The sequence below is a fragment of the Schistocerca americana genome, chromosome 5 (genome assembly GCF_021461395.2).
Source record: "Schistocerca americana isolate TAMUIC-IGC-003095 chromosome 5, iqSchAmer2.1, whole genome shotgun sequence".
In the NCBI taxonomy this organism is placed as follows: domain Eukaryota; kingdom Metazoa; phylum Arthropoda; class Insecta; order Orthoptera; family Acrididae; genus Schistocerca; species Schistocerca americana.
The window spans coordinates 677600264-677619109 of NC_060123.1; the positions used below are offsets into that span (position 1 = coordinate 677600264).

The 18846-nt window shown below is 38.0% G+C and overlaps 1 protein-coding gene across 1 annotated transcript in view; it reads left to right on the forward strand.

The window, feature by feature from the left end:
• Positions 1-18846, forward strand: part of LOC124616628 (Down syndrome cell adhesion molecule-like protein Dscam2) — a 375675-nt gene that overhangs the window by 197699 nt on the left and 159130 nt on the right. The window contains exons 13-15 of the mRNA XM_047144953.1: positions 5770-5889; positions 11484-11657; positions 12474-12621. Of these exons, the coding sequence (XP_047000909.1) occupies positions 5770-5889; positions 11484-11657; positions 12474-12621 (442 nt within the window). The remainder of the gene's footprint in view (positions 1-5769; positions 5890-11483; positions 11658-12473; positions 12622-18846) is intronic.

Sequence of the window (18846 nt, forward strand, 5' to 3'; positions counted from 1 at the left end):
TAGACAGTCGTGAGCGTGAATTCAACGTCAATCATTTTAGTACAAAGTCATGAAACCACAGGCATGTCCCCCTTCAGATAACATTATTAGAGGGAAAAAATCAACCTGGGGTAGTAAGAATACCCTGCTTGGTAACGCAAGGGTTAACCATGCTAAACAGCTGTTGGCAGCAGGTGAAAAACAAACATTCAAGCTGTTGTAATCCAGCAGTTTTCACCATATTTCACAGTTTTCTTTTTATTTCACAATGTAAGCTATAAATTTTTGCTATTTTCAAGGTGAACGTAAAATGAAAGAGCCCTCAAAACTAAGTGTTTCAAGGTATAATTTGTGGCAGTAGCGTGTTGAGAAATGGCTCAATTACCCCATAGATCATTAGCAAAAGTAATAGAATTTTCAATTACATGCTCTACACTATTAGAAGTGGCAAAGCCCACCTTTTTCCTTGTAGGTCTGTAATATGATGTAAAATTTTGAAATTTCTTTATTGTTTGTTTATGGCTTTGGGATTTGGCTATGTCTGTTGACTTAATGAGTGTTGGTGAAATTGCTGCATAGGAGGAGGAGAATTAAATTCTCGCACTGACTTTGATTTATAGCTTCTGTGCTTGTTTATAATCCAGTACTTTAGGAATTTCTAATGCTTCATTGGCTAAAGTCTGTAAACTTGCACTTGTGGATTTTTAATAGTTATGACACCACCTGTGAAACTGAAAATATGGGTTGTACATATGTAGGTGGTGATGTAGTTTCATGTATATAATATTTACCTTGCACACAATTAAATGGGCGAATATTCAAATGATTTTGCATTTGTGGACATAAAACAGAGTGAAAACTGTCTGTAAGACAATGCAAGGTTCTTTTCTTCTTGATATGTCCTTGTTACTGTCATGTGTAATATATATCTACTGATTGGGAACCACTGCACTCACCTCTGTGTCCCTAACTAAAGCTGCAATACATTTAGATTTCCCTGGATTGGTTCTAGTTTTGAGGGCGTGCTGGAGGAATTTTTATACAACTGTCTGGGGAAACCTGGACCTTTTTTCATGCCTGTGGAAATTCAATTGCTTGGAATTAGATTTTAACTTAAAATTCAGTAAAGGAGAGCTTAATTATAGATAGTTTCTTTGTTGTAGTCTACTAAAAGCACAGCAGCAAGCACGTTTAGCCACTCTCCTATATGCATACAATATGTTCCAAAATTGTCTTCACAACTCTGATCATGTATATTTTAGAAACAGAAATTGGTAGAAATATCCAGTTTGTGGCACACACACACCTAAAGCTGATTTTTCTTATTTTTCCATGTTAGTTATTGACTGACCACCCTCCGGCAGTTGGCACAGTGTGTGTAATGGTTTTTACAGATCGGATCTGACACCCAGCTCATTTGGAACCCCAGTATATTTTTTTTCTTTGGTGAAGACTTGCATGAACTGTGAGCTCGCATCAAAGCAGCAATAGCATTCTTTAATGAGAAGAGCCTAGGCCAGACATGGAACTGGAATATCGCTTAGATAATCTGTGTGTTACAGGCAGCACACACATTTAAAGTGACATCCATCCAGCAGACCCCCTTTTTCGTGACAGTCACAGTTTTTCTAGCTATGTCATGATTTTTTTCAAAACTAATTTGGGAAACTTATTTGTCCTGGATTTAACAATCATGAAATGATTTATTCACCTGTATCAGTATGCTGTTACTGAAAGGATATTTTCCCAAATGAGTAATGTATGGAGCAGTGCCAAAACGCAGTTTGGTGTAAAAAGTGCAAAAGCTGTGTTAGTGACTCGAGTGAATTATTATGAAACTTGAGTTGAATGTTTTCATAAGGCTGTTGAAGAATACAAACATGCTGAAGAAAATTTACAGCACTGATAGATACTGTTTGCCTGCTCACATTCCTTCATCCTAGAAGGTACTAATAAAATATGAATTAATGCCTTTTTGTAACAAATCTAAGTGATAGTTTGCATTTATTACTTTCAATTCATACTTTTTTGTAATATCAAAATTTTTTTAATGTATCAATATAATGGAAGGAAACATTCCACGTGGGAAAAATTATATATAAAAACAAAGATGAGGTGACTTACCAAACAAAAGTGCTGGCAGGTCGATAGACACACAAACAATCGACCTGCCAGCGCTTTTGTTCGGTAAGTCACCTCATCTTTGTTTTTTTTATATATATATATATATATATATATATATATATATATAATTTTTTTAATGTATACTGAACTTGGCTCTAGAAAGTATGTTCATCTTAACACACTGAACTCTTAAGTAGCTACTAGAACCTTAGGTGTATATGAACATTATGCCGCATATCGCACTTTTCTATCTATCCCCATTTCTGAAATATATGTGATCAGAGTTGTGAAGACAATTTTGGAACACCCTGTATTTTCCATACTTCTTTATTGAGACAGTGAGAAACTACAATGGGCAATCGCTTACTCCATGACACTGCCCTGCCCACCAGACAACTGAATGTCTTAAATGTCATTTGCCTTCTATTTATTGAGCTGCATAAAACTGATTTCATTTACTTTCATTTTCCTTACTGCTAATTAATACTATGTCTTAATATGAGTGTCTCTCGAATGCACTTTCGCAAATCCTTGTTACTGTCATGTGTAATATATATCTACTGATTGGTAGGAGGCACACAGCCATTAGCATTATTAGCACTGAAACACAAGTGAGGAAACATTCCCCCTCTAATGTCACTGCTGCTCATGGAACACTGTGGCTATCAGCCAACTTACCATCTACAGACCATTTGTTTCTGGGATAATAATCCGATTTGACCCACATGTCTGGGGTTTTTTTAATTTTTGTCTGGGGGTCGGCAGTTTAAGTGATGGCAGGCCTACTCCAGTGATACATCAGGTTAATTAGTTATGCACTAATTGGTGCTGGAACAGTTTAATCTAAAACAGTATATTAATCACTCCATTCACTTCATAATTAAATGGACATGTATGCTGCTTATGTTAACATTGGCATGCCCCTAATATATGCCTTCACTTAGGACCACCCTCTGTCAGTATAATGAAGCACTGCTTTAGTTCAACTAATTAAATTATTGCAGGCTGGTTTCACTCAGAAAAATGAATGGATAACTCTGTCAGCTAAAAATTAAAGAGTGGTTTCAGTTAAAAGAATGAGTACATGGTCCAATGGACAGAAAAACTACTGATTGTTTTCACTTGAAAAGAAAGACTGAATAATTCAGTCAATATGCAAAGCTACAACTGTGTCCATTTTTTTCATTCGATTTCTCCCACTGACTGTTTGCACTCAAAACAAATGAATAATAATACAAATGACAGGTAAAACTTCAATGGACTGACACGATTATTTTCCTTTCGGTTGCTCCCACACATTAGTTTCATTCAAAAGAATGAATGAGTAGTCCAACCAATTGAACAATTGTTTTCATTCAGTTGCCCCAGAAGATGGGTTTCATTCAAAACAATGAACGAGTAGCCCAACTGACTGAATTGATTGTTTTCCATTCTGTTGCTCCCACAGACTACTTTCACTCAAAAGAATGAATGAATAATTGAACAACTACAACCGAATGAGTCAGTTGTTTTACAACAGCCAAATGAATTGATTGTTTTCATTCAGTTCTTCCTAGCACTATACTCTCTTCTATCTGACAAGTGATTCAGCAACAACAGTAACACCATACTGATCACTAAGGCTTCTTGCCCAGAAGTTGACATTTGACTACCACCAATGGTAATAATAAATTGTTGGTGTAAAGATGTTGTAAGGAAGATGTGGTTCAGTTGCACCTGGATTTAGATTCAGACCACGTAGTTGGATTATTAAGAAAAACTTGTAGCAGAGTATGAATATACCTGTGTAAAAAGTGGAAAGTGCTATTTATTTTCTAGTGTCAATGAGAATTGTAAACTCTGCATCTTTCACTGTCATGCATGTTGATTACCACTCTCCTGTAAGTTGCATAGTGCACAGTGCAACAGTCACTGCTGATGTGTTTTGCATTAGTGCCTGAGAGCACCTCCAGACCTTGACAAAACTCTTGTGCATAGCATATGGAATTCACCCCTAAAGTTGTCAGTGAACTATCAAATCCCACACCTGTATGTAACTAGTGCATGCTGACCAGCAGAGGTAGGCAGCAGAGGTAATGAATAAACGTTCTCAGTGACATCTCATCAAATGCAGGGAGAGAAAGCTTGTCACCACAAGTACAATGATACTGTGAATAAATGCTAAGGCAGTTGTTTGAGTTGTCAGCATTTGCTACTATCTGCAGTCCCTAGAAAGACTACAGTGGAGCCCCTATGCAAACTGCACAGCAATTACTCCTAAGGTGTCTATGGTCTATCCAGTTGCTCCTATAAAAGTAATGAGCATATACTGGCAATGGGAATCTGTGTTAGAGCTTCCATGGTAATGCCAGAATATTCACCAATGTGAATACTCTAGTATGAGTACCATTCGTTGCACTGGAATTGCCCTTGAACCAGGGGCAACCTGTGTTTAACACTGAATACATCAAGCAAATTTGAACCCTGGGTCTGCACTAACTGTATGGATGTGTCAACGGCATTGCCTCCTCGTGGTCCCCTGTGAGTTCTGGTCAGCAGTTTTGTTACTGCTGGATAGTGACTAATAGTGGTAAACTACAGAGGATCCAACACTTCAGTAAGGCAGTAAGTAGCAAAGAGTGAAAGATAAATAAATAAAATAATGGGAAGTCCATGTTGGAATAACAACAATATTATGAAAAGGGTACATTGCTACTTATCATAAGGAGCTTCTCTTGGTGGGAATTAAGCAATACAAGATATTCTTAATGTAGAAGAGAATCAAGGCTTTCAAATGAGGTATGTGAATCCTAAAACAAAAATTTCTAAGCTAAGTCTGATTTTCAAGTGCATGTAGTTTTTTCCAAATCTTAAATTTTGCCCATTACCTTAAATAAAATGTTTCTAAGCAAAGTGCCTCAAGTCTCAGCTACATTCTTAATAATACAGATTATAAAAATGAAGCTTATTTCAGAATTTTTTGTTATTACACACATGGCTGTACGTTTCTTACATAAGAAAGATTTGCTTATTGCAATACTAAAATCGAATAATTACAGCAATTTAAGGTTTATCAGAGTTATATGTTGCTATTTAGAAACCTTTTAATTGTATTATGAGAACAGATCCATTGTTTAACTGCTCTAACACGTTGATTTTATTGTAATTTTCAAATTTTCTTATATTGTTAGTATTTTATGTTGACAGCAACTGACAGACTTCATCTTTCTTCAATAAAATTGCTTGTCTCTGATATTCAAATACAATTACTGATTACAAAATGTTAATAAATATTCCTCCATATAGGCAACAACCATGTCAATTATAGCATTATTTCAGAATTTTTATTAATTGAACAAAATACTATTTCAAATTAATATGAAAGTTTTTGGAAATTGACTTTCAAAGATCCCTGTGTAAAAGTTTACTGATTTGTCCAAGACAATAACTATCTCTATTTGTTTTATTCAAATGGAATAAATATTCAAATCATTTAATTTTCCATGGACACCAGTAGATTTAGAAACAAAAATAGGCAAGTGGGTGCACATTTGCTGGTGTAGTACATTATCTATACTGTATGCATTTTTTCCAATTACTACAGTATCTGTGCATGTGTATGAATGAATGAGAGCTACCAAAAAATTTGTAGGATAGAGAAAAAATAATTTGTTGCTGTTTTTTCAGTACCACCACATTGGACAGTAGAACCAACTGACGCAAATGTTGCCTCTGGTCAAGATGTTACATTGCACTGCCAAGCTGATGGCTACCCGGTTCCTAGTATTACATGGAGAAAAGCAGTTGGTAATTACACTGTAAATCCTTTTGTATGTTTATGCTCCTGTGCTCTTGATGATATTAAGAGTGTTACATATATTAAAACTCAGTGCCCTGCTATGAGGTTCTAGCTCATGGAAATTTAAACTTTGTACAGTTGTAATTAAGTAGAAAGTAATATTTGTTAAGGTAAAAAGATTTGAATAAGGGCTATAATTGGTTTGGTGGTTAAGTAGGTAATTGTCAGGCTATCATCCAAAGGCCTTTAGTTCAATTGTCTGTGAGTCTGCAGATTTTTTCTGTCACCTATCAGTTATTTCACCCATGACAATGATTCGTTAATGTCAAAAATCTGAAGATGCGCTATGTTTTGGAATTGATATTACACTGTAGCTCTTCTCAAAACTGGTAGAGTGTCAGAGGAAATCAAGGTTATGCCATCCCCAGTAGGACCAGAATTATTAAACAAAATTTTGTTCAAAGCAACCTTCAGTTTGTGGACAGCCTTATTTTTAATGAATGCTGTATATTTCTCATACATTTGCTATGCTTTGTTGCCATTTGCATAGAAACTTTATCTCCTTCATTTTGGATGTATCATCAAAATTATCATAATTAATTTTTTTCACTGCATTTGGCAAGTAACAGTTCTTGTGTACAAGCTACATAGTCAATAAATTATTGTGCTATGTACACTGACACTTCTTTTGTGTTCAAGTGCAGAGGCCAATAACTCTGTACGAGAATGTAGAAATTCTAGTGTGAACTTCAACACTCTGGGACTCGGTGGTGAAGGAAGAAGTGGAAATTTGTTTGGCTTGGGATTTAATTAGTGGAGATTGCAGTTTCTGCTTGGACAAAGCATGGAATTCAGCACTTTTTTTGATCAACTTGCAAAGACATCACTACTGTGCATATCCTATTGGTGGATCGATATCCCAACATGGATCAAGTGTCTAACCAACAACATCTGAGGCCATTGTGTATTGTGTGGCTGCAAGCACATTGATGGCTTTCGTATTTAAAATAACAAATGTGCTCACTCAGAAGATGGCCAAAAGATATATGGCTGAAATATAAATAGAAGAAATGGAGTTTCTGCAGCTGCATACCCAAAATCTAATGGCTCAGTCAATATGTCACGAAAATATGAAGATTCACATAAACTACTTTTCAGTTTTCTTGACTATCCTCTCATTCATTGAAGTTAACCTCTAAGAAAACACAGATCATTTGTAGCTGTTGTAACATTATACAGACACACCATCAGAAGTAACACCAACCACGTTTTATTCTGCTTCCACAAGTAGAGATCCACAATAACACTGTATAAGTATAGAACAGTACAAAGTCTCATAACTATAGAACGCATCAATATGCAGTCTTGTAGGCAAGTGTACAATAAGCCAGTGAACATAAGTGAACCCAAGGGCTTGGTGCAACAGGCTTATATTGGGCTCCCTCCCCCCAACCCTCGAAACTCCCAGACCTACTACCAGACCTACCCTGTCCCCATCATGTCCCTCCAATTCTCTCACAAGCAGAAATACACCTTCCCCCACCCCACTGATACTGTATACATAAGTAGCAGTGGCAGTGTTAATTCTTTGACTTTTGTACAGCTTACTCTTGTCTGTGTACAGTAATGTATTCTCATGGCCGTAAATTGAGCATGTAATGCAAGAAAATAATATTCTTATGTTCCAGTGGTTCTCTGTTAGGAACTGCAACAATGGCTACCAGTAAGCCGATGAAGTTGTACTGCCCAAACTCCATATGACTATTGCAGCCACTTTTGACAATGATAGAACCTCAGTGCAAGCAGCAATAACATGAGTACATTTGCAATGATAATTAGAGAGCTGTTGACACTTTTCACCAAAACAGAGACTGGCAGGTTCTTGGAGATGAGCCTGCTGAAACAAAAGGTGATATACACAAGAAGAAGTCAAATAAAAATGTAAATTGGGTTCAGTGACTCCAGAAGCTTGAAAATGTTGCCAAAGTCATTTTTCACAGTCATACAGAGGAAATGGTGGGGGTCGTATCAGTGGCTGTGGAACCTGGTGTGCCAACCTGCTGCCAAATTGTCATGGAGAGAGCCTGCTACTGGTCAGTGAGAGCTTGCTGTTGTTCCACAAGAGATTGGAGAACTTCTTCCACTCAGACATTGGCTGTAAATCACACCAAAGAGATGAAACATTCAGAGTATGCCATCCTCACCCTCAAGTATGTTTTAACATTATACAGAAGTAACACCAACCAAGTTTTATTCTGCTTCCACATGAAGAGATCCAAAGTTACACAGAATGAAGTATAAAGAGTACAAAGTCTCATCACTATAGAACATATCAAAATACAGTCTCGTAGGTGGGCTTACAATAAGCAAGTAAACATAAGTGAGGGCAAGGGTGTGGAGTGCTAGGCTTATATTGGGCTGTTGTGCACACAGCACAGTAAATGCTGCACCATCTGTCCAGATTATGAGGCAACCTCTCTAGGCTGGCCATGGAGGCACTTGTATCATGCACTGTATGATTACTCACATTCACACTAACTAACTGTGAAATACAGACACTTTTGCTATCTTCATTACTTTTAAGACTGTAGGTGGCATAAGAAAACTACAAAGTGCCAAACAATGATACATTTATCTGTATCCCTGACATTCTTCAACCATATTTTGAAATTCCTTGAGAATGGTGATAAAAAGATTAAAATCGGAGGTTACACTTAAACAACATCCTTCATGCTGATGACACTATGTTTCTCCTTGATTCTTTCTAGACAGAGTAAATATAGCAATGAAGAGTTTTAACTTAAAATCAATTTCCAGAAACCAGATTTAATATTTGTCAACCAGAAAAAAATAACTAAAACAGTTATAAACTTAGATGAATATGTACTAACAAAAGTGACCAAAACAAATGCCTAGTTTCTTAACAGAAAAAAATTAGAAAAATAAGAATGAGAATTGACACAGAAAAGCTATATTTAAACAACTTGGAGCAGTTCAGACACATTTGTGATCTTCAGTTTAACATGCACTTGTGAATAATGAGGTTTGGTGTGTAGTAAGTATTCCTGTATGGAGTTGAACCCAAATATTCAATATTTCATCAATAAATATGATGAAAGTGAATTAAAATGTGTACATACTGCAGCGTGCAAAAATTATGTGGGTAGATGATGACCAATGATAAGATGAGATATTACTGGGGTTAAAGCATTAGACTTGCATTCAGGAAGAGCAGGATTTGAGTTCCAAATCCTTGAAGGCTTTCCATCTGGATGGGATTTCCAGAACATGATTTGTGAAGGAATGAAAAAAAAAGAAGGGAAAAACACAGAAAAATAGAATATTTTTACCAAGTCTACAGAGCAAACTGTACCTCTTTATGCAACTTATGATAGATGAAAAGATAGAAGGAAAACGTGAACCTGGACAGAGAGTAGTTTAATGGTTGTGAAATCTCCAGTGGTGACTCAGAATCATTAATTACAACAGCTGAAAACTGAGAAGAATTTTCCTTGCCCCCCTTGCTTGAAGAAATAGCACCCAAAGAAGAAAGCTACGACTGTATATTTTTTCTTTGACCTTTCTATTTAGATTGTTGTCCTATTTCAGTGTAACAATAAAGTAGACAAATATTTAAAGAAACACAGTTTGGCTTTGTGACAGCAGCTTGCTCTAGACAAGAAATTAAATAAGGTGTATTCTAATAGTAATGGCCATTTGCTTATGTTTAAATGTTGGCAGCTCAGAATAAAGTCACGCAGCACTTCTTCAGTTGTGATGTGCATTTTGTAATTTGCACTTTGTATGCATAGCTGCTCATAGTCACCAGGAGTTGGGCCTAGTTTATGAACCTATGGTTATTAGTGATAGAAAGGTTAGACAGTGGTGCTAGGACTTTAATGCCATAACATAAAGTCCCAACTTATTTTGTTTTTATTATTTTGACAGAATCTTAAAATCCAGAGTATACTCAGGCAACTTAAGAACAGACTTTTGAAAAACTGAAACCTCTCTTATACCCATTTCAGTGCTGATAGTTAAATGATTGGCTGCTAAAGAGTCCCGTATTTGTAGCCTGGCTGTCATGTTCTGGTTGAGGTGGTTGCAACTAGGTATCATCTTTACTGTGTGCAGCTTTGGTTACTCAACAATAAGACATAAGCTTTCAAGCTCTGTCCTCTATTGTTTAGGTAGTGCTTCTAGCTGCAGTGATCCTTAATTTGACACTGAATTTAGCAGCTCAGAAAGTGAAGAATAATGTGATTTTATTTCATTAAAGACTGAAAGTGATGACAGTTTGTCAGATAACTGAGAATTGCTTGCCAGTGATATAAATATGTGAACTGTACCCCATCCAGCTCCTCCAAGATTTATGTTCACAGGAAACCATTTTAAAATACATGGCTCTACTTCATATCTACACAGAAACTGAAAAATTAGTTTTAGTTTTAGGATGTTTTAGTCAAAGTCTAGTGCATTAGTATTCCCAGGATGTTATTAATGCTGCTCTTTAAAAATCTGTAACTCATTATTATGTTCTTTCAAAACTACCATTATATGTCTGTATGTAATGCCTTGGATTATAAGATGTTTTTAATAAAAATTACTATTTTTTGGGTCATAACTCACTAAAAAATCAACAGGTATTGTGTTAAAAGTGGTCATACAAATGTGTATTGTGAAGAGCGGAGTGACAGACTCTAAACCCTTACCATTGAAATTGTCCAATAAATGGAAAAAAAAACTGTGATCTGATCAACGGTTGATGATTGCTGCTCTGCCTGATGTATTCCTCCTGTTTGGCACATCACGATTATCATAGAAAAGCATGGCTATTGCAAACTGTATACAAGGTGGCTACTGAAAATGCTTTCCAGACAGCACAAAGGACAATGAATGCTGAATGTGTGAGCACTTTTGGACTGATATTGACAAGATGGAAGTGACTTGTTTTCCTGTATTATTATGGGCAATGAGATGTGGATATTGTACACCAACATGGAATCAAAATGACAGTCTGTGTTGTGTAGTCATTAAACTTCATCAAAATAAAAAAATACTTCAATAATCGTTTTAATAAGTTGAAAATGATGACTAATGTTTTCTAGAGTGAAAAGAGAATTCTTATGGTGGATGTCATGGATGTGGGTCAACGATTACAGCTCATGTGTAATGAAAAAACAGTCCACAAACTGATTTATGACACCCAAAATGATGGAATGAGAAACTGTCATTCCCTTCCACTACAGTGTCATTCTCTTCCACTACAATGTGTGTCCACAGATTCAGCATTTCTGCTGGGGCCTTATTGACCAACTACCTTACAGCCATGAGCTTTCACTCAGTGACTATTATCTCCTCACACCTGCCTTATGAAATTATTCTGCACCTAACATCCTTTGTGGAGAATGTAGTGAGAACTCTTTCAGTTCACTGCTTTTCATTTTATTTTAGTTTTTGAACCTAAATCCAGTTGTTGCTAGCTTATAACAACTTTCATTGATTTTATTCCCTTATTACCCATGGAAAAAATCGCAGTAATCATTGTCTTGCACAAAGAATTAAATGAAATAAATATTAGTAACCAATCTCTTGTTTGCAGGTTCACATCCTGGTGAATATAAAGAATTTCTATATGAACCAAACGTAAATTTTTACCGTAATGGTTCACTTGAGTTCTTACACATAAGCAAAGACAGTGAAGGATACTACTTATGTGAAGCTAAGAATGAGGTTGGAACTGGAGTCAGCAAAGTCATATTTCTGAAAGTTAATGGTATGTACTGTATTTTGCCATGGTGTTTAATATGTTAGATATTCTCATTGGCCTTTAACATCTGACTCTGTACTGTTTGCTATTGTTTTATATGCAAATGACATACAGACTACACAACTTTTATTTAGAAGATTTTCATACATGGTGCACATGGTCATACTCAGTTACAAACTCCAATGTTTCAAGGTTTTTTCAGTATTTAGAAATTTAGATGGCCTGAACCATCTGTTAAACTGTCATCCACACTAGAAGTGGTTTTTTAAAAAGCTGCTACAATTATTGTCTTAGCTTAAAACAGGTTGTTATTTCAATGCTGTGTTAACACTGCTCTGTTTTATATTTGGTGCATTGTTTCTGAAAGTATAAGAGCTCTATCCAATTTATTGATAATGAAAAAGATAAATATTTTGTGTTATTCTGTTTCTTCCCATCATAGTTCATTGCACAGTTCTTATCCTGGCAGTCAAAGCACCAATCATAAAACTGTGGCACAGTCTATTTAAAATAAAAGTAAATTTACAAGTCTTCATTGGAAACCTAAACATCATGTATTAGTCACTAAGAAGTGATGAAGATGGACATCAATTTCAGCTTATACAAAGAGATGTTGAGAACAATTCTTTGCATAAATTGATTTTAAAAGTATGCTGTAGTATTGTTCACAGTGCTTGTAGACTGTACATGCGGAAAGACAACATTTGCATGACACTGACTTTGTCTATTAACATACCTAACCACTGAAAAAGTGTTAATGATATACTTAAAACTTTCTCAGGGAAAATATGCAGATGATTGTCTTTCAACTACATATTTCAGCTCCGGCATACTTTCCACAGAAATCAAAACAAATGCAAGTGGAGAAGGGTGAGCAGGCACATCTTCAGTGCACGGCTCTAGGTGACACACCAATTGATATTATGTGGAAGGTAGGAGGAAAGCGCATAGCTGATGACATGGACCAAAGGTAAAGATATATAAAATGTAAAGGTTACTCACTTAAATTTCAGATTTGTAGCACTGCTACATTCTTTTATATTTTCATTTTTTAAAGATTTTATTATTAGTGCTTGCTATTGAAACTGCTTTTTTTCCCCTCTTGCTCTCTTTGTTTCCTACCCTTATTTTGTACTTCTATCAAATATTCTTCCCTAATCAATACCTTTTGCTCTTTTATGTACATACTGTTGCACACATCGATGCTCTGCATGCCCATTGTGACTCAGTACCACCAAGGACAATCAGTTCTCAAAAGGGTCTCAACTATCTCTTGTTATGCACTCAAATGAGAAATATCTTACCCACTATCCTTCCTACGCCTCTCACAGAAAGATTCTGCTGCCCACTGAACCTACACAATGCCCTTTTCCACTTTCACCCTAACCCTGCTCCAAACCCCTTGCCTCATGGCTCACATCCCTGCAGTAGACCTGTTTTATATATCCACCCATCACCACCTACTCCAGTGTGGTTACAGGCATCATCTACCCTATCAAAGGCATGGCTACCTGTGAAAGCAATAATGTGATCTTCACACTAAGCTGGAACCACTGTGCTGCTTTCTACGTGATCATGAAAACCAACAATCTGTCTGTCAGCATGAATGACCATCACCAGGAGAAAGCTGGACCACCCAGCTGCTGAACATGCTGCCTGTAATAGTGTGCTTTACTTCAAAGACTGCTTCACAGCCTGTGCAACCTACATTCTCCCTATCAGCCTCAGCTTTTCCGAATTGTGCAGTGTGAACTCTCCCTGCAATATATCCTATGTTTCTGTAATCCCCCTGGCTTCAACCTTTTCTAGTCTCCATCCTTCACCTCCCACTCCAGTGCTACAGTCTTGTATTCCACCAGTACACCCACTAGTCTTTTTCCCCTCCTCTACTTCTCTCCATTTCCGCTCTTTCTCCCTCCCTCCATCCCTCAAAACTCCCAGACCTACTACCAGACCTACCCTGTCTCCACCATATCCCTCCATGCTCTCACAAGCAGAAATACACCTTCCCCCACCCCACTGACACTGTATACAGAAGTAGCAGTGATAGTGTTTATTCTTTGACTTTTGTACAGCTTACTCTTGTCCATGTACAGTAATATATTCTCATGCCCGTAAATTGAGCACGTAATTCAAGAAAATATTACTCTTATGTTCCTGATTCCTGACAGTGCTAATTCGGGCTTTATCACTCAGATTGATAGTACATAATGAAAAAGGTCAGACTGCCATAATTCAAGCAGTGTCTAACAAGTGGTGACCCAAATGTGATTGAAAAGTTGGTGTGATCTGAAAGCCTGCGTGATTTGCAAGCTGAAGAGCACTCAGTCAACATGATTTTGATATAAACTTCTAAGATGCAAGGCAAACAGCAGTGTCAAGATTAGCCACACTCCTGTTCCTATCCTGGCCACATAACACAGTTCTGTGGTTTGTAAGGTGAGCTTTTGCTATGTTGGAATCAGGCAGACTCAATGAAGTTTGCCCTGATTTTGAGCCAGTTAGAGCACCATTACAATGAGGAAGTACAGGATTTAATAACCACACCATTGGCAGAAAATTCTTATGACAAGCTTATTAATTCAAACAGTTGCAGCCTTCCAGGAGAACAGAATCTGTCAAAAGCTGACACAAGAGGATATGGGTGACCACAGACCACCACAGTACCTTCAATGCCTAAGAAGCAAGGTAGACACTGGTCCCAGATAATTTGCTGCACGCCATTTGAAGCAGTCATTTACCATCACAGGTTGAGGTGATAATAACACCACAATCGAAAATGCTGTTAGATGCCATTGAAGAGCTTGCAGACCAAATATAGGAAGCCATCACTGCTGTTCAGGTTAGCACAGTGACAAAACCATGCAGAAATACAGTTCTTTAGTGGCAAAAGTGGATTTACTGTGCACACAAATTAGCAAGCTGTTGAAGCAAACCAGTGCCAATGTTAGAGAATGATATCATAAGAAATTTAGGGGCCATTTGTCAAGCAGCACTGCATCCTCCAATGCAGACCACTCTACATGGTGGTACTATCATAAGTTCAGTGAGTGGGTGAGGAAGTGTACTACACCATGAGGTTAACCAAATGCCAATAGCAGACAGTCATAGATGCAGCCAATTGCCCGTCACCATCACGGTGCTTTTCATCACTGACAGAAAATTAGGTCAAAAGTATTTGTTGGACACTAGCTCCAATTTAGGTATTTTGCTGTGAACCTCAACTCATTGCAGACCACAGGCAGCATTCTGTTTGACAGTGGTGAACGACTCCATATCAGTTTACATAACTCAGCAGACAGAACTAAATCTGGGGCTACGTTACTCTTTCATCAGGTTTTTAACGTCACCTACATCTCAGAAGCCATCATGAGAGTTGACTTTCTAGCTTATTAAAATCTGCTGCCACACGTGGTTAATGCTTGACTAGTGATATTCAGCCGCAGCGCAGCAGTTCACAGTGCCAAGCTGATGCAAGGGGGTAACCATAAGCACACAACACTGCTACAACAATTACTAATCTGATTAGACCTCCAGATGTTCCTAAACAAGTGCTACACAATACAGTGCATCATATTAAGACTACCAATGGCCCACCTGTATCAAGCAGGCCTAGATGCTTGACGCTCGGACGTCTGGCTATCACTAAAGTCACGTTTGACACTATGTTAAAAAAGACATTATCCAACCACCCATGTTCAACCCCTCTACACCTAGTATCTCAGAAGTGTGGAGCGTGGGGCCCACGTGGAAATTATCATGCACTTAACAGCAGAACTCCACCAGATAGCTACCCAGTACCATTGTTACATCTTACATGGACCTACTATGTTCAGCATCCTGGATTGTACCAAAGCTTACACTCAAATTCCTGTAGCAGAGGAGGACATACCCAAAGTGTCTATCATCACTCTGTGTGGGTTGTTTGAATGCATGTACATGACATTTGGCTTATGTAATGCTGCTTAGACATGGCAGTTGTTTATCAGTTCAGTTTTGCAAGGCTTGATATATTGTTTTGCATACCTGGATGATATCTTTTGTGCCACTGGGGAGCAATATCAACAACACTTAATCAAAGTGTGCAAATGTTTAGAGCAGTATAGTGTGTTTTTGAACATGGTTAAATGTTTTTTGGTTAAATGTTTTTTCAAACAATCTGAGATCACCTTCCTGGGCCATCGAATTTCTTCTGTGGGCTCCCTACCATTACCAGAAAAAGTCAAAGCTGTCCTGCAGATACCAAAACTGAACACCATTAAAGAATCATGCCTGTTTCTGGGGACTTTGAATTTTTATTGCCAACATCTGCTGCATTCAGTGAAACTGCAACAATCATTAACTGCTGCACCATCTGCCCCGAAAGTCAGAAACAACACCACAGTTCAGTGGATGGTTTTGACGAGCTCTATGTTTCAAGCCACAAAACAGAGTACGGTGAATGCTGCATTTCTTGCACACCCCAGGCTGGATGCTCCCTTAGTATTAGTAGTGGATGCAAGTCAAACACTATTGGTGCAGAGTTGCAGCAGTGGTCAGATGACTCATGGCAACCACTTGCATACTATTCACACGAGGTGTCACCATTACAGCAGAAGTGGAGCACCTACAAGCATGAGCATCTTGCTGTGTATGGAGCAGTTTAGGTACTTTTGACCACAGTTAAAAACAAGAGTATTCACATCTATGCTGATCACAAACTTTTATGTATGCCTTCAAGCAGAACAGCAACTACTCCTCACCTCACCAATGTAAGTACCTAGAATTCATAGCTACATTCAGAACAAACATCAAGCACTTTTCTGGTATGAGCAATGTAGTTGCTGATTGCCTCTTGTACATCAACAGCGTCTCGTGGCCTGTAGATTTCATGGAACTGACTTGGGCAGAGCAAGATGATCAAGAGCTCCAAAGTTTTTTTATTTGATGACACAGCTGCAACTTGTCAGAATGTGTGGTGAGGAAGTCAAACTGTATTGTGATACCTCTAATGGAAGATCACACCCTTCGTTACTAGCTGCAATTCATAGACAGGCCACACAATGTGTGTCACTCTAGATCTGTCTGACTTTTCATCTGATGTCAATGCATTTTGTATGGCTCGGTATGGAAAAAAGACTGTATCAACTGGACACATACATGCCTATAATGCCAATGTAACAAAGTGTCTTGTCACATGCACATGTCCATTGGCAATTTCCAGGATACAACCTTACATTTCATGCATGTGCACATTGGCACAATAGGACCATTGCCTCCACAAAATGACCAATACTACTTAGTACAACAGATCATTTCACTCGTTGGCTGGAAGTGGTGCTTTTGGACAATATTTCCACAGAAATATTAGCTTCTGCTTTTGTGTTGACATTGTTAAATAGGGTTGGTTGTCCTCTCCACATTATGGCTGTCTGTGGATGACAGTTTGAGTTTGATTTTTTCACACAGCTTGCAAGAGTGTGTGGATATATGCATCAGAAGACCACCAGCTATCATCTGATGAGAGCAATGCCATGATTGAGCTGCACTTATGTCACAATACCACCTGGGTGACCACTCTTCCAACAGTTCTCCTCAGTCTGTGGAACACTTACAAGCCAGGTATTGATTCCTCTGCAGCAGAACTGATTTATGGTGAAGCATTACATCTTCTAGGAGAATTTATTGATGCCAGCTCTCTGCAGTCATCATCTCAAGATGACTCTGCAGTCATCATCTCAAAATGATCCAGGTTTTATGCAATGTTTGTGGCACCACATAGTTCACATCTGTCCTCGCAGAGCCTTCAGATATGGCACACTACCTAGTTATGTGCACCATGACTTGTACTATTGTTCGCACATAATGCTATGTATAGACAACATGAAACCACCATTACAGCTTCTTTATACTGGCGCACTCTTATGTTTTAAGAAGAGGTACACAGATGCTAGACATTGTGGTGAATAGCAAAAGCACAACCATCTCTCTTGATCAAATCAAGCCCGCCTACATCTTCCAGGAGGTACTTAAAGCCAAAGTATCAAGAAGACAGGTTTGTCTTCCGGTACCAGGCCCACAACCACAGAAGCAACAACTACATGATGCCCAACCACAGTTGGTGTGCACGACTCATTCTGGAAGTCATGTGCATTTTCCTGTGCATTTTTTCGACAGTGCTCCGCTTCTGCCACGGAGGCTGCTTTACCGTCAAACCACTGTCGTCTGCTGCACGTAAAAGATGTTGTTGTTACGCTGACAAAGTTGTAATTGTGCACCATCCAGTGATGCTGTATACAGCAGCAGCAGTGACAGTCTTTATTCTTTGACTCTCAAACAACTTACTCGTGTCCACGAATTTTGTACATAGCTACACAGTTTTCCCATCTCAACTATGTTGATACTTGACAGACTGTTCTTCATTCATATATAAAATTTCCCATGCCTGTTAATTGAGAGTGTTATTCAAGAAAATAAAGTTCTTACATTCCTGATTCCCAAGTGCACTAATTCAGGCTCCACCACTTGGCTTCATAGTATATAATGACAGAGGCTGAACTGCCCTAATTCAAGAATTATCAGACAGTACCAATAACTTCACCAACTGAAGGTAAGTACTGGCCAGCAATTTTGTCTCGTAACTGAGTAACTGTTTATGCTATTTACCAACTAACATATGTCCATTGCACTGCAATGCATGTAGAAGTGACCACCAGAAAACTGGCTGAGCACATGAATGGGCACAGAACAGCTGTTGGCCTGTGGGGACATCCAGCATCCAGTTGCTGAACGTGCTCTACAGCGTCACTCAAAGCTATACCACATGGGCAGTTTTTCCAACTGATATTGCTTTCCCTTAACTCCAGAAGTGTGAACTTGAGTGTGAACTCCTTGCATCCCAAACTCTTCTGGACTTGACCTCCATCAAAATGCAACTCTTCCCCCACCTTCTCTTTTTACCATCTACAGCATCACTCGAAAGCCACACCACATGGGCTGTTTTTCCAACTGATATTGCATTCCCTTAACTCCAGAAATGTGAAATTGAGCGTGAACTCCTTGCATCCCAAACTCTCCTGGACTTGACCTCCATCAAAATGCAACTCTTTCCCACCTTCTCTTTTTACCACATTGCTTTTATTATATTTTTAATATCTGTAGTTTTTTATTTTAAGACTATACCTTATCCAGTTATTTACTGAATAGCTTTTTTTTA